This window comes from Hordeum vulgare, chromosome 6H (genome assembly GCF_904849725.1).
Source record: "Hordeum vulgare subsp. vulgare chromosome 6H, MorexV3_pseudomolecules_assembly, whole genome shotgun sequence".
Classification (NCBI taxonomy): domain Eukaryota; kingdom Viridiplantae; phylum Streptophyta; class Magnoliopsida; order Poales; family Poaceae; genus Hordeum; species Hordeum vulgare.
In genome coordinates this window covers 97,803,153-97,818,430 of record NC_058523.1, presented here as the reverse complement: position 1 = coordinate 97,818,430, position 15,278 = coordinate 97,803,153, and the positions used below count along the sequence as shown (strand labels likewise).

At 45.2% G+C, this 15,278-nt stretch overlaps 1 protein-coding gene across 1 annotated transcript; it reads left to right on the top strand.

Annotated features, from left to right (window-relative positions):
• Positions 1–3,689: 3,689 nt before the first annotated feature.
• On the top strand, positions 3,690–4,968 carry LOC123401482 (GDSL esterase/lipase At2g27360-like). The gene is made up of 3 exons (XM_045095305.1): positions 3,690–3,945; positions 4,029–4,241; positions 4,331–4,968. The coding sequence occupies exons 1-3, from the start codon at positions 3,690–3,692 to the stop codon at positions 4,966–4,968; spliced, it is 1,107 nt and encodes a 368-aa protein (XP_044951240.1).
• Positions 4,969–15,278: the final 10,310 nt, after the last annotated feature.

Here is a 15,278-nt window from a genome sequence, read left to right as displayed (position 1 = left end):
CTAGAAACAACAGATACCCCAAATCCTAGCTTCTAGTTACTTAGTTAGTACGTAGTACTTATGTATAATATACAGCCAGTGCCAGTTCAGTTGTCAAGTCAATTAATTCTGAGTTGTGACAATGAGTGAACAAGCTATATCATACAAAGCACGACCTCGTCGTTTCTACCGGCACCTAAAATATCTGACCAACAGGACTGCGAAATACTAAAGATGCTCTCAAAAGCAAGGCGGTGGAGTGTGGGTGGCGCCAGCCCATGCCATGATGCTATGGAATGCCCTGTTTTAGTTGAAAAATGTTTTGTGTATCTGGTTTAATTGCAGTATTATGATGGCAATTGCAAACCCTGTTTTAGATGGAAGGTTGTTCTGCAATGTGGCTCTTGTTCTCTTTCTGCAAGGGTTTGTTGCAAAATAGTTAATCTTGTAATAGATGATGATGTTTTTTTCTTGTTTTCTGAGGAAGCTGGATCATGATGCAACCTTTCCTCTAAAATAAAAGGGATTTACATTTTCTCTCGCAATCACATCGAAACGTCCCCAATGCCTGATGTTTTATGGAACAGGGCATATTCTGAAACATCGAGGGGAATTTGTTTCGACTGGTTTTCCTGATTCGATGAGAAATGAGCAGCAAACAGGGGGGATCAAAAATTATAATAATACCTTGACAGCGATGGTGCCGGCAAGGGCGTCGAGGTCCTCGAGCAGCTTGCCGATGCGCATCTCGTTCCAGGGATCGCGGTACTTCTCGTGGAGGATGTCGTCGGTGGCGAACTTGTAGACGATGGTGGTCCGGCTCTGCGCTGGGGTCTTGGTGAGCAGCTTCGTCTACGGGCCCGCTTCGGAGTTGCCCCCGGCGTCCATCTTGCGCTCGAAGATGCTGGACCGCGCCTCCCACGGCGCGTTGGTGACCGGCGAGTGGTACATCCCCGGCCACAGGCTGAGCGGCTTCCGCGCCGACCCGCCCAGGCGGGCGTGCAGGTCCTGGCCGTCGTGCTGAGGGCCTGCGGCGGGGTGGTCCTGGCCGTCGTGCTGGGGCCCTGCGGCGGTTGTGCTGGTCCTTGCCGCCGTGTGAGGGCCTGAGGCAGGGCGGTCCTGGCCGCCGTCGACCACCATGGCTGGGCGCGGCTCAGGCCGGCCGATCTAAAGGAGAAGGCGAGGGGGCGACGAGAGATGAGGTGGGAAGAGGGAAGGGACATACCTGCGCCGCCGCCGGCTGCCTGGTTGCCTGCTAGGTCGCCGCCGCCAGGACCTCCCCGAGCTCCCTCGCCTCCTCGTCAGAAGCCGACGGCCGACATCCTCCTGCGCCTGTACGCCACCCCTCTCGACCCGGCCTCCTCATCCTCCTGTGCCCGACGCCATCCCTCCTCGCACCCGCACGCCGCCCCTTCGGCCTCGCGTCACCGGCGACAAGGCGCCCTCTCGTCGCCTCGCGCGTCTTCTTGGACGGGGCCCTGTATTCGGAGGAAAACAAATCTTGCCGGGTCTCAGCACGGATCGAACGGAAGGTGCCAGAGAGGGAGAGAGAGCGAGAGAGGAGATGGGGTCCGGAGAGGAGGGGGCGTACCTGAGCGAGGGGCCGGCGGCGACGGCGGCCTCACCTTCCCACCTCGACGCCGGTGACCCCCGTCGGTGAGGATCTCCTCCAGTCCGCCGACAAGGGCGCCGCCACTCACCTTCTCCTGCACCGACGCGGCTGGAAGAGGATAGATCAAACAAAGGATTTCGACTGAAATTTTTACAAATGCAGGGGCTTTTTTGCAAATATGAAATGTTTTTCCACATATCCCTCACTTAATCAGGGACTGTGGGTTGAATTCTCGAAAACGGAGGGACTGCTTCGCAAAACAGCCACGACAGACGACCAGAAACCGTATTTGCTTTATCTCTCCCTACTAATAATAAAGCAAATAGGGTTTCTGGTCGTCCGTCATCGAAAATACCCCTGAAGTTGGCATAAATTACCCACCATGCCACCCGTAAGTCAAAAAACGATTCAGTTTTTCTTAAGTCACCGCGCGACGCGTATTCCTTATAGAGACCTATGGCTTTCTATATTAACTGTCGAGCACTAGCGGGATGGAGTGAGCCTTACTCTTCTAACCTGAAGACCCAGGTTTGAATCCCTTTGCTCCTTTTTTTTACTTTTCTATGCTTTTTCCTTTTTTACTTTTCTATGTGTTTTTCCTTTTCTAACGAGTACATGTTTCATAGTGTAATAATTCAGTTTGGATTCTTTGTTTAACTTCTCTACACTTTTTTGACAGATTAAATACTTTTTAAAATATTCATATATTAGAACTTTGTTTCCTTTTCTAACGAGTACATGTTTCACACAGTGTAATAATTCGGTCCGGATTCTTTGTTTAACTTCTCTACACATTTTTTGGCAGATTAAATACTTTTTAAAATATTCATATATTACAGAAATAGTTAATCATGTTAATCGTTTCAAAGTAGTTAATACTTTTTTTTACACAATAGACATTTTCAAGGGAATAAAAAAGGCTCTGGCCTTTATGGAGCATGTTGCCTATACATACTTTTTTACGCAATAGACATTTTCAAGGAAATAGAAAAGGCTCTTGCCAGCATATTATAAAACATGCCGCCTATACATGTCCAATAGGCGCTGCACCGTGTTTGGTTTATTATTAAGCGATCCGTTAAATTGCAACGAACGTGGGAGTGGCGCACTGGTTGGTGTGATTGGTTTATTAATAAGCGATTCGTTAAATTGCAACGAACGTGGGAGTGGCGCATTGGTTGGGGTACCAAACTTCTACATACACCTAAGATCCAGATTTGAGTCCTGCATATCTCACTTTTTTGTTCGTTTTTTAAATCGGGCAAGTACACACATATGACTTGGCGGGGAGCACATAAAATGTAATTTGATATTATATGTGAAGCAATTGTAATCTGAAACACGAAAAGATCAGTCTATATTAAGTATTTTCAATCACTGAATCTTTTAGACCAGGCCAAGGAGAACTATACATTTTATGATTCTACATGAAAAACACATATGGGGATGTATCTGGTGCACCGGATCCCCGTTGCACATTCTAAAATGTTCAGAAAAATTCAAAAAAAAAATAGTGCATTGACACAACATAAATGTATGCTGCCACAAAAAATCAAATCAAAATTCAAAACATTGCCTATAGTGTCGAAATTGAATATGGATCACTCTTTCTACTACAGACGACGTGGACGATTAGGATTGATCACGTTTGTTGTTAATAGGTGGATATTGTGGGCGTATAGAAAAAATGCAAAACAAATAGAACACCATGTATGTAAGGATTTGTTTTACCCGTTGCAACGCACGGGTAATTTTTGCTAGTTATTAAAAAAAGGAGAGAAGAGATAATAACAGAAGATTTTATTTTAGGCAAGAGATTGGTTTCCTCGTTTTTTGTCCATAAGAAAAACTAGGCGTGAAGCCGGCCGTAGCATGGAAGATGGAGCAACAATGCCATAAAAACCATATCTTCTCCTTTATATATATATACTCCTAGATAGAAAGTAAATCAACCTTATACATAATCCTTAATTGACGCACACATTGATATGCATTATATTCCTTATATGTCACGCACACATACCCCCATGAAGTTTTATAAAAGGACACCAAAATTAACTGTAAATCGATGTAGTAAACGTATACTTGATTTGCAGATATGGGGAGTCGCACGTGCTCCTCCGCCGTCGTCCTCGCCATCTCCGTCGTGGTGCTTCTCAACGCGGACGTGGCGCTGTGCGGCTGCAGCTACAAGCGCATCTTCTCGTTCGGTGACTCCCTCATCGACACCGGCAACTTCGTGTACACCATCGGCAATGGCCCGTCGCCACTCAAGGAGCTTCCCTTCGGCATGACCTTCTTCAAGCGCCCCAGCGGCCGCGTCTCCGACGGCCGTGTCGTCGTCGACTTCTACGGTGAGCCGCCGTCTCCATCATCGTTTATTCGCAACGTGATATATATTTTTCTAAAGGCCTAAAGCTATGGGTGCATGTTTCAGCGGAGGCGTTTGGCCTACCGCTGCTGCCGCCGAGCATCCCGGAGGAGGCCACCGGGCAGTTCCCCACTGGCGCCAACTTTGCCGTGTTCGGCGCTATCGCGCTGCCGCAGGAGTACTACAAGAAAAAGTACAACTTCACGATGAACGCGCCTTACCTCGACCAGCAGCTCGCCTCCTTCAAGAAGGTCCTCGCGCGCATCGCTCCCGGGGACGGTAAGTAATACGTATAGGAGTAGTAAATATGTGCACGTGCATGCATGCGTCGTCTATTTCACGTGTGGTTGATATCTTGAGTCTTGCAGCCGCCACGAGGGCTCTCCTGAAAGAGTCCCTCGTGCTGATGGGCGAGATCGGCGGGAACGACTACAACTACTGGTTCGGCGACCCCAGGAACCCCCGGGAGACGCCGGAGGAGTACCTTCCCGACGTGGTCGCCCACATCGGCGCCGCCGTGCAGGAGGTGATCGACCTCGGCGCCAGGACGGTCGTCGTCCCGGGCAACTTCCCCATCGGGTGCGTGCCGGCGTACCTGAGCGCCCACCAGAGCAACGTCAGCGCCGACTACGACGAGCTCCACTGCCTCAAGTGGTACAACGAGTTTTCCCAGAAGCACAACCGGGCGCTGCAGCAGGAGCTCGCCCGGCTCCGGTCGCGGAACCCCGGCGTCAAGGTCGTCTACGCCGACTACTACGGCGCCGCCATGCAGTTCGTCCAGAAGCCGCACGCGTACGGCATCGCCGACCCGCTCGTGGCGTGCTGCGGCGGCAACGGGCCGTACCACACCGGGGGTGCGTGCAACAGCACGACGAAACTCTGGGGCAGCCCCGACGGGTTCGCCAGCTGGGATGGCCTGCACATGACGGAGAAGGCGTACAAGATTGTTTCCGATGGGGTGCTGGACGGGCCTTTCGCCGACACCCCGCTGCGCCAGCTTTGCTAGCCATATATAGATGGGATTCTTGGTGATCCTAGGATGCTTATTGGGATCGGTTCGTATAGCTGCAATACACGCTACTCCCTCTGTTTTTTATAAGTCCCGTACGTGTATCTAGGTCGTCAATTAGACCAACCTAATGAGAAGCATATATTACAAATTAGAAACTTTAGATGTTCTATTTTCTAATGATATAATTTTTATGTTAAACAATATATATTTTATATAAGTCAAATTGATGACCTAGATACACGTGCATGTCTTATAAACTATGATGGAGGAAGTAATAATAAAGGAGTTCTTACTATTCGAATTAATGAGAAACAAATGCACACACATCAAAGATCATTGGACAATAGAACAAATTTTAGACCAGTGGGGAATAACTTCCACTAGGAGTATTACCTGCATATATGTTACCTGTACTCTATATACTAGACGACGCCCGGCGCGTTGCGGCGGGAACCTTGTTAAAAAATGTATTGATAAGTGGTAGAAGACTAAAATTAATGCAAAAACAAATATAAAAATTTCTTACATGACTTAATTCCTTAGGAAAAATTAATGATTGAGGTGGTATGTTTTGCATGAAGAGATTAATGGAAAAAGTAACTTATGACTTCATGCATGACTTGATGACATGGCATTGTTGCATGGAAAGGAAAATTAGCTAGTGGGTTGTAGTTGTTTAAGAATAGAGGATTACTAGTCTATATATATTACCTGCACTCTATAAAGTTATGTTACTCGTCTATATATTAGACTCATAGCAGGGAGTAACATATAATCTCTCTTATTATTAAATCATTGTCATATGATCAAATTTGCTAAGTTGGACCATATGTAACTGCTGGAGTTACTCCCAGTATGAGTAATCTTACAAAGGATTTGTGCATAACACGTGAAATCCTTTTTTTTTTTTTGAGCCGATGAAATCAATTTCTGGACCGTACATTTGCGTAAGTGGCACATGTGTGACACGAAGCAATGTGGTTCAAACGTTTTCATCATTATCCATCTTTTTTTGGGACATCATTATCCATCTTGCCACATCAAAATGATAACAAAGAAATCATGTTGGTTTTCAAATTTTAAAATATTTTATCTCTTAAATAAAAAATTTGATTAAAAATCTGTTATCATCATTAAATTTATCTTGAGGAGATCTTTAAACTAGATCTCATATTGATATGTTTCGGCGACTTTTTTTAGGGGACCGTTAGGCATTCATCGGTGGATTTGTAGTAACCGTTCACCATCCTTTTAGCCGTCCGATGCATACGCGTGCACCGTCCGATCACCAGCTCGGTCGTCTCCGTCCACCACACAAAATCCTGAAACAACGCTCCAGTTGCGGAAACAAGCACGCTACTACGTCGTCTGACTGACGGGTTAAAAAATGACTGACGGGTCTTTTGCAACATAGATTATGTTGCAATTTTGTTTGCAACAAAAGAGCATGTTGAGAAAACGTTTGTATATTATTTTTTTGCAATAGAATTTGTTATAGAATATTTTCTGCAACAAGGATCGTATTGCAGAAATTTTCAACAAACGCAAGCTAGGTGAGCGTACATAAAACAAGCCTTGCACGTGCGAGAGGCGTCTGCCTCCAAGGGATTTAGATTTCAGATCCCGCAACATAGGACGAGTTGCGGTACGCAATCTGCAACAAGCATTAAGTTACAGAATGACAAACTACATGAGTCCAAATAGGACACGCGTCGCACGGACGAGACGACGGACGCACGCGTGCGATCCGCCGGCTGGAGCACAACGTTTTTTAACCAAAACTCGCCATTATATTTACACTAAAGTTGAAATAGACTTTACACTAAAGTTGTGAGATATGTTCCATCTAATTTTTCTAGATTTAAAAATACCATTGTATTTTCAACTACTTTTCACGGGAAATTCTATTAATTGATCATGAAGTTTTTTAGTCATTAACTATGTCAAATTTAATTCATGGTTCATGGCAATTTTTAGTAATTCATCATGAAAATTTTAGTTTATGCGTCATGACAATTTTAGTTTATCGATCATGAAAATTCTAGTATTTGATCATGGGAATTCTAGTATTTTGATCATGGGAATTCTATTTTTTTACTATTTAAATTATTTTTTTGTATGAACCATGGCAAAATTTAGGGCACATATCGAGGCAAATTTAAGTAATTCACCATGATAATTTTAATTTATGGTTCATGGAAAATTTAAGTCATTGACCATGCATTTTAAAAGTAATTGATGACGGAATTCTTTTTAATTATGAACCATGTCAAAATTATTTCATGGATCGTGACAAATTTTAGTAATTCACCATGCTACTTTAGTTTCTTATTTACTTTTTTTATAATATGTTAAAATTTACTTTAAACATAGAACAAAAATAGTTGATAAATATTATCACAATTTTAGTGTAAACGACATCATCTGTTTTTTTCCTTTTAGCAAGCATGTGTAGAAGAAACAAATAGGCTGACATGACGCAACGGATGGCTAGAAGGGCGTTCGGGTCGACCTCCTTTAGCCCACCGTGTGGCACTTATCAGTGTGCTTTTTTCTGTTTTTCTCATTTTCCTTTGTTGTTTTATTTTTACTTAGTCTTTTTTTCCTTCTCTTTTACATTTTGCAAATATTAATTTGTGAAGATTTTCCAAATTTGAGAACATATTCTAAAAATCTTGAACATTTTTTCCAAATGTGCGAACATTTTTTCTAAAGTCGTTAACATTTTACAAACTTGCGAGCATTTTTTGAATCTGTGAACATATTTTAAATTCACGGACCATTTTTGGGAAATACGTGATTTTTTTCCAAACTTGTTAACACTTCCTCAAATTAATGAATTTTGAACTCACAAACTTTTTTGAAATTCATGAACATTTTATGTTTTCTTATTACCAGAAAGAAAGTCATGAACCTTCATTTTCTAAACCAAAATGATAAAATTCGAACGTTGGATGTTTAGAGAGTTAGAATAATCGTCATCGGTATTGTTGGATCAACCGCACGGATCTTGGTGCGTGCTGGGTTGCGACCTCACAGAAAAAATTGTTCGATCCGAACTATTCCACGGTGATGCGGTGTGTGACGACTGCTAGATATGCACTTAGAGTTAACGGGGAGCTCACCGATCCAGTTGTCCCATCTTGTGGTATTCGGCAGCGTGATCCCATCAGTCCCTATCTCTTCCTTCTTTCATTGAAGGTTTATCATGTCTATTGCAGCAAAAGGAGTACCTTGGTGAGCTACATTGTTTATGTAATGGTCGACGAGGCCCTTCAATCTCACATCTGTTGTTTGCAGACGGTAGTATCTATTTTGTAAAAGAGTGGTCGCCGTACGGTGAAGGCGTTGCGTTCCACTCTGACGGCCTATATATTGTGATGCCTACGGCTCGAAGATAAATTTGAGGAAGTCCTCGATTTTCTTCGACTCTAGCACTAGTAGAAAAAGGACCTATTGTCCCGGTTCGTGAGGGCCATTTGTCCCGGTTTTTGAACCGGGACTAAAGTGTCGGTACTAATGCCCTAAACCTTTAGTCCCGGTTCTTGCATAAACCGGGACAGATGGGCCTCCATGTGGCCGGTGCGGCGAGTCCAGGCAGGAGGCCCTTTGGTCCCGGTTGGTGGCACCAACCAGGACCAATAGGCATCCACGCGTCAGCATCTCAGGTGTTGGGGTTTTTGTTTTTTTTGAAAGGGGGGGAAGGGTTTGGGGGTTTTGGGGGGTTAATTTAGGTGTTTCATATATTGTGTTAGCATGCTAATTAATAGAGAGAAGTGCCCTTTCTTATCTCCGTGCTTCGTCGACGCTACGTACTATACGTATAGAGAGGACTAGACACGCTAGCTAGTTAAGCAAATGAAGGAAACAGAAGATCGTCTTGAACAGATGCATACAAAGAGAAGTGATATCGACCACCTCTCCTTCTCTGAGAGATTGGTCGAACAACAAGTTCTCGTATATCTATCCGACGCTACTGGCTACATATATACAATATAAGTATCTTTTACAATATAATCTCCTAATTGAAATTGAACCTTGCAGGGTCCACATAGTATTCTCCGTCTTTAGCGATCACGCGGTCAAGAAAGAATGCCGCCAATTCCTCTTGAATTCCTCGCATAAGATCTGGTGCTAGGAGTTCATCTCGCATCCGAAATATCTAATTTGAAGAAGGGGGTCAATACATATATATGAATAAATGAAACTAAACACAAATGATGGTAATAAAATAAATTGTGAATATAATTATTTAAGCACTTCATATTGTTTCTCGGAATAGCCCCGCTCACAGGTCGTGTGGCTAAACGTGAGAATGGTTATTAAAAAACCGGGTGTAACGGTTCGGTTCTTACTTTGGGTTTGATTGGTTCAGGTTTTATTAGGCTGAGATTTTTTAGTTTGGTTTTGGTTTGGGTATGTGGAGAAACCAGTTTGGTTATAGTTGGTTATGGGTTTAAACGGTTTGGTTATTAGCGGTTATAAACTATGGGTCCAAACCGGTTTCTAGGCATTGGTTATATGCAATAATCAACTACGACCGAGAACGAGTATCTTTGATCCGTGTGCATATTCTAATGCACTATGTAATTATGTATTATGGGGAAACAACAGATGAAAATCGGAAGTGTTTTTTTGTGCTTTTGCTAAGCAGTTTGGTTTTAATACACTTATTAATGAGCTTATCAGCCATTGGCATGTTATTTTTGCCTCTTACTGTGTGTTGACTGTATCTCAAGGATTACTTTGTTTCTAAACTGTTGTAGATGCACTTAGGCCTTTTCTATCTTATTTGTTCCTTAACATGTCAATTTGTGCAATCATATGTACATTAAAACAAACCCATGGTTATGTACTGGGTTTAAACCCATGGTTATGTTTTGGGTTTAAATTGGTTTGGGTGGAAAAAATAATGGGTTTGGTTTTGGTTGGGCTAAAAATGACACTACATGGGTATGGTTCAAGTATGGTTCAAGAAATAAATGAACGGGTATGGTTCAAGTATGGTTTAAGTATGGTTTAAGTATGAAATAAATGAACGAGTATGGTTTAAGTATGGTTCAGGTTTACGTCTGGCGGATGGACTCGCAAATGTAGTATCCACAGTAATTAGTCCCTTCTTCCTGCCACAACCACTTTACAAGAAATAGAGGTCAATCAAACTGATAATTAGCAAGCATGCTAAATGGTATCGATGAAACTAGCGCTTGAATCACTAGGAGATGCGTGGAATATATATGCTACTATAGTACTTACTTTCGGGTGTCTAAACTACAACTTCTTTGGCAGTCCCGGAGTTTTTGAGGTGAATTTACTCCAAACCCTGCCAGACAAAGAAACAATTACTTGATATCAGAAAATGAACAAATTGAAGTTGCTGATATGGTGCGATAATGATAGATTTAACTTACTTCTCTAGAATTTCAGTCATGTCCGCGTACTTCTTGGGATCTTTTCGTCTCGGGTCTAAGACGGTTACTAGTCCCTGCTCAAGCGTAATCTCTAGGAAAATATAGTGGAACCTGCGCACGCATACATAACTCATCAATTACATTACTATAACCTCGACTAATAAGGGAAACCGAATATGCACAAGACAGTAACACTCACTCGAAGTTGTAAGGGAAGAGTATTATAGCTTTGTTTTGATTTAATATAAACGATTATAGCAGCTTGACCTCGGTATCTTTGGCCTGAAATTTAACCATATATGCATCTATGAGATTTGTATTAATGAACCCAATATCACCGATTTGTCTTTTCTTCAATTCGGCGATCTTCAATCTGCATAATATAGTGAGAATAATTAAAGATACATGCAATGAAAGAGCTGACCTATATATAGAGACTTAATGACATAAGTAGTACTACTTACAGGAAGTAGCAAGTGATAATTGACTTATCGAGGGCCTTTAAATTGAAAAAATCGAAGAACTCCTCAAATGGAACATTCAACAGATGAATTCCAACGAGGTCGTGCTCCTCTTTAACTCTGAGCGTCAAAATATTCCTCCCCCCAGACTCTCTGCAGGTTTTCATATACCAATCATGGAATCTTCGCATCATCGTTGTTAGAGATTTTTCATCTTTGACGAGAGGCTTCCCGTACACGTATCTGTGTTCGTCCACCTCCAAGAAATCAAAATGTGCATCGTCGGGCAGGTAATCTCCAAGATCGTTATAACCGGGCACCATCACGCCCGGATGATTCGCGACGACGCTAGACACGTGGAGCGGGGGGACGATTGGTTCGCTTGTTCGCCGAGCTGGGCAACTTTTCTCCCAGCTCGTAGTTTTGCTAACCTTTGATCACTCATAGTACTTCCCGACCGCTCCGCTTCGATAAATGACTTTGTAAGAATGCGCTCATAGTTGCCTTTTGCCGGAGACTTTGGTGGTTTCTTCAGGGCAGCCAGAGTACGCTTTTGCTTTTACCGGATCTATCTTCTCCTCCGGAGGTGGATGTTTTTTTGCTTTCACCCCTTCAAAGAAGTTCTTCACTCCGGCTTCCACGATCTTCGTGATTTCCTCCTGGCTCCTCTCGTATGGTAACTTCTCTGGAGTCTTTAGAGAAGGATCGTATCTGTATTGCCTGCCTCTGGCTGTACTGCTAGACGCCGGAGCAGACGGAGCGGCTGCGACTGTCTTTCCTTTCTTACGAGGCGGAGGAGCCGGAGCGGCGGCGGGTCTCTTCCGCCCTTGTTGACGAGGCGGAGAAGGAGGAGGCAGCTGGCTGCTCGGCGCACGCCGGCGCAGGCGGAGAAGGAGGCGGAGTGCCGCCACACGCCGGAGAAGGAGGCGGAGGAGGAGGCGGAGTGTCCTGACTCGCCGGAGGAGGAGGAGGAGGCGGAGGCGTCTAGTTCGGAAGGTTGATGAGGTCCTTCCGCCATAGGCATGTAGTCTTCACAGAAGAACCCAGCTGAATCTCCCCTTCACCCGTAGGGTGGTCAAGCTCAAGGTCCTCAAATCCGCCCGTTATTTGATCCACCATCACCCTAGCATATCCTTCTGGAATCGGCTGGCCGTTGTAGGTTGAGCCAGGTTCATTAGGTATAACAGAGCCAACAGCCGCCTTGACTTTAAATGTCATCCATCGCGTCATAAGGTGGCAATGTTGAGACTCTGTGATAGCATCCACGGGGTAGCCCGTGAAGACAGGCTCCAGCTGCTGAGTCTGCTCGGTGGAAGCCACGCTGCTTCTCCGCTGAGATGGCGGGGTAGCTTCAGGGGAAGCTTCGGCAGGTCGTTTGCTGCGATCTGCTTCTCGTTCCTCTAGCCCTTGTACCCTTTCGTGCAGCACCTGCAGTTGGCTATGCTCCACTTTCTTCCTCCTCTCCTGGGTTTTGTAACCCCCTGCGTCCGGAAACCCATCGTTCCACGGAAGGGAGCCTGGCGTACCTCGTGTCCGTCCAGGGTGCTCAGGATTCCCGAGGGCCATTGTGAGCTCATCCTTCTCTCTGTCTGGAATGAACGTCCCTTCCTGTGCTGCGGCGATATAGTGTCGAAGCTTCGTGATGGGTATTCGCAGTTGCTCTTCCGTCCAAACGCACTTCCCTGATACAGGGTCCAAGGTTCCGCCAACCCCGAAGAACCAAGTCCGGCAACGGTCTGGCCATCTCAATGTCTCTGGTTCGACCCCTTTAGCAATCAGGTCATTCTCATCCTTGTCCCACAAAGGTCGGGCTTTGAGGTAACCACCTGACCCCGTGCGATGGTGATGCTTCTTCTTCACAGCATTTTCTTGTTTGTCGCTGACATCTTCTTACTCTTTTCCGATGTCTTGTGGGGCACAAATGCGGGCCATTGATCTCTGATCTTCTCAAACCGGCCGGTGAATTCTGGTGTCTCTTCTTTGTCGACAAACGTTTTCAGCTCATTCTTGCACCTCCTAAATAGTTCTGCCACCTTCTTAAGAGCATGAGACTTGATCAATTCCTCTTTAACTGGCTTCTCTGGATCCTCCTCTAGCGGTAGGGTGAAATTTTCCTTAAGCGTTGTCCAAAGATCTTCTTTCTGCATATCAGAGACATAAGACGTCGGCACCTCAGGGTCTTCCTTCTTTGGCTTTAACCATTGTTGGATACTGATCGGGATCTTGTCCTTAACAAGAACCCCGCACTGAGCACGAAATGCATCCCTTGTCCGGATGGGTTCAATCGGCTTGCCATCGCGCGCGATTGTTGTGATCTCAAACCTTTCATCCGAGCGCAACTTTTTCTTCGGGCCTCGTTTCTTTACCGAAGTTGAGCTCGATCCGGAGGGCTAGAGAAAAAATAAGAAAGACGAGAGTTAATTAATATGTGTACATATGAAAACAATGAATGCATTAATTAACTAGTTAGCACGGGCTTAACTAATGTATATATATACCTGGCGGACTCGGTTCGGTCACTGGAGCCGTCATCACGGTCTCCTTCTTGTACCTTCATTGGGTCACCGGAGCCATCATGAACATACCCCTCTTCTTGTACCGGCATTAATGGGTCACCGAAGCCATCATGAACATAGACCTCTTCTTCACCCGGTCCTTCCTGACCATCGGTGTCGTAGAGAAACGACGCAATGACATCACTTCCTTGTGCGATTATCTCCCCCAACATCTCTTATGTTGCTTCGTCTCGGGAGTGATCCATAGTTTCTGCAAATATTTACAACATGTCAATTATTATTCAACACATGGTACAGATGGATATATATTAGTGGCAAACTTAGAACTAGCTAGATAATCACAATAAGGAATCATGTTAGTGGCCTCGATGCTGCTTCTCTAGGGTTTGGGGTGGCCTAGACAACGCATCAAGGGTTTGGGGTGGCCTCGACGACAACGCTCTTTTAACTTGGTAAATTTGGGTGGCCTCGAGAGAGTTTGTCGGGTAGGGGCGTGGCGGGAGGGGGTAGGAGACCAACATCGTTTTTTCTCTAGGGTTTGGGTGTCCTCGAGAGTTTTGGTGCTCCCGTGGTATAAGTTATCACGGTCGAGAGTGGGTATATATATCGACCGCCCTCATGTCAAAGTTATCCGGGAGGGGGTTATATTGACAACGACGCGACATACATATACATGGGAAAATAATGTTATCGGGGAGGGGGTATATCGGTACCCCCCCTCGTGTTGAAGTTCGATCGGGAGGGGGTATGTCGACAACTTTTTCCTCTTCTTATTTATTTCTCCTCTTCTTCCTCTCCTCTTCTTCTCCTTTCTTCCTCTTCTTATTTTCCTTTTTCTCATCTCATTCTTTTTCTTCTTCTTCGTTATCTTCCTAGCTATACATAATACTTTTCTAAAAATGTAACTTTTGCATATATAAAACTTTTTCTTCTTCTTCCTTCTTCCTTCTTCCTTATCTTCCTTCTTTTCCTAAATATATAAAACTTTTCTAAAAATGAAACTAACCTAAAATGTACTAAATCAGAGAACATATATAGATAAAACTAACCTAAAATGTACCCAAATGTATTAAAAATCTAACTTTTATATGCACACAGAACATACATACATATATATATTTTTATAAAAATGCAAAAAACAAATCATCATTTATATGAACAAAAAATCTAAAAAGGACATATAATCGGATATACACACATACATATGCTCACACATATACACATAATCTGGAAAAAAACATCATATAATCTAAAAAACAAAGGAGGGGACAGGGGCAGAGGCACGGCGCCGGCGTCGGCCTGACCAAGGAGAGGTGCGGCGTGGTCGGGGCAGGGGCAGAGGCACGACGCCGACGTCGGTGTAAAGGGCGGCGACGACGGCGTGGTCGGGGCAGGGCGACGGCGACGTGGTTGGGGCAGGGGCGATGGCGATCGACGGGGAAAAGGGCGGCGACGGCGTCGACGGGGCGGGTAGGGGCATGGTAGAGGCACGGCAAGGGCGCGCGGCGTGGTCGGGGGGCAGGGGCGACGATGGCATGGTCGGGCCGGGCAACGGCGGCGTGGTCGGGGGGCAGGGGCAACGATGGCATGGTCGGGCCGGGCAACGGTGGCGTGGTCGGGGGCGCGGCAGAGGCACGGCAAGCTCGAGCAGCCTAGCGGCGTCGTCGGAGGGATCGAAGAACTGACGAAATTTTCACAAGTGTTGGCTTATATAGCAAAGCCATTGGTACCGGTTGGTGCCACCAACCGGTACCAATGCCCCCTTTAGTCCCGGTTGGTGGCACCAACCGGGACCAAAGGTCACTTTTCAGCAACCCAAAGGGCGGGAAGCGGCGGCCTTTGGTCCCGGTTGGTGGCACCAACCGGGACTAAAGGTCACTTTTCAGCAGCCCAAAGGGCGGGAAGCGACGGCCTTT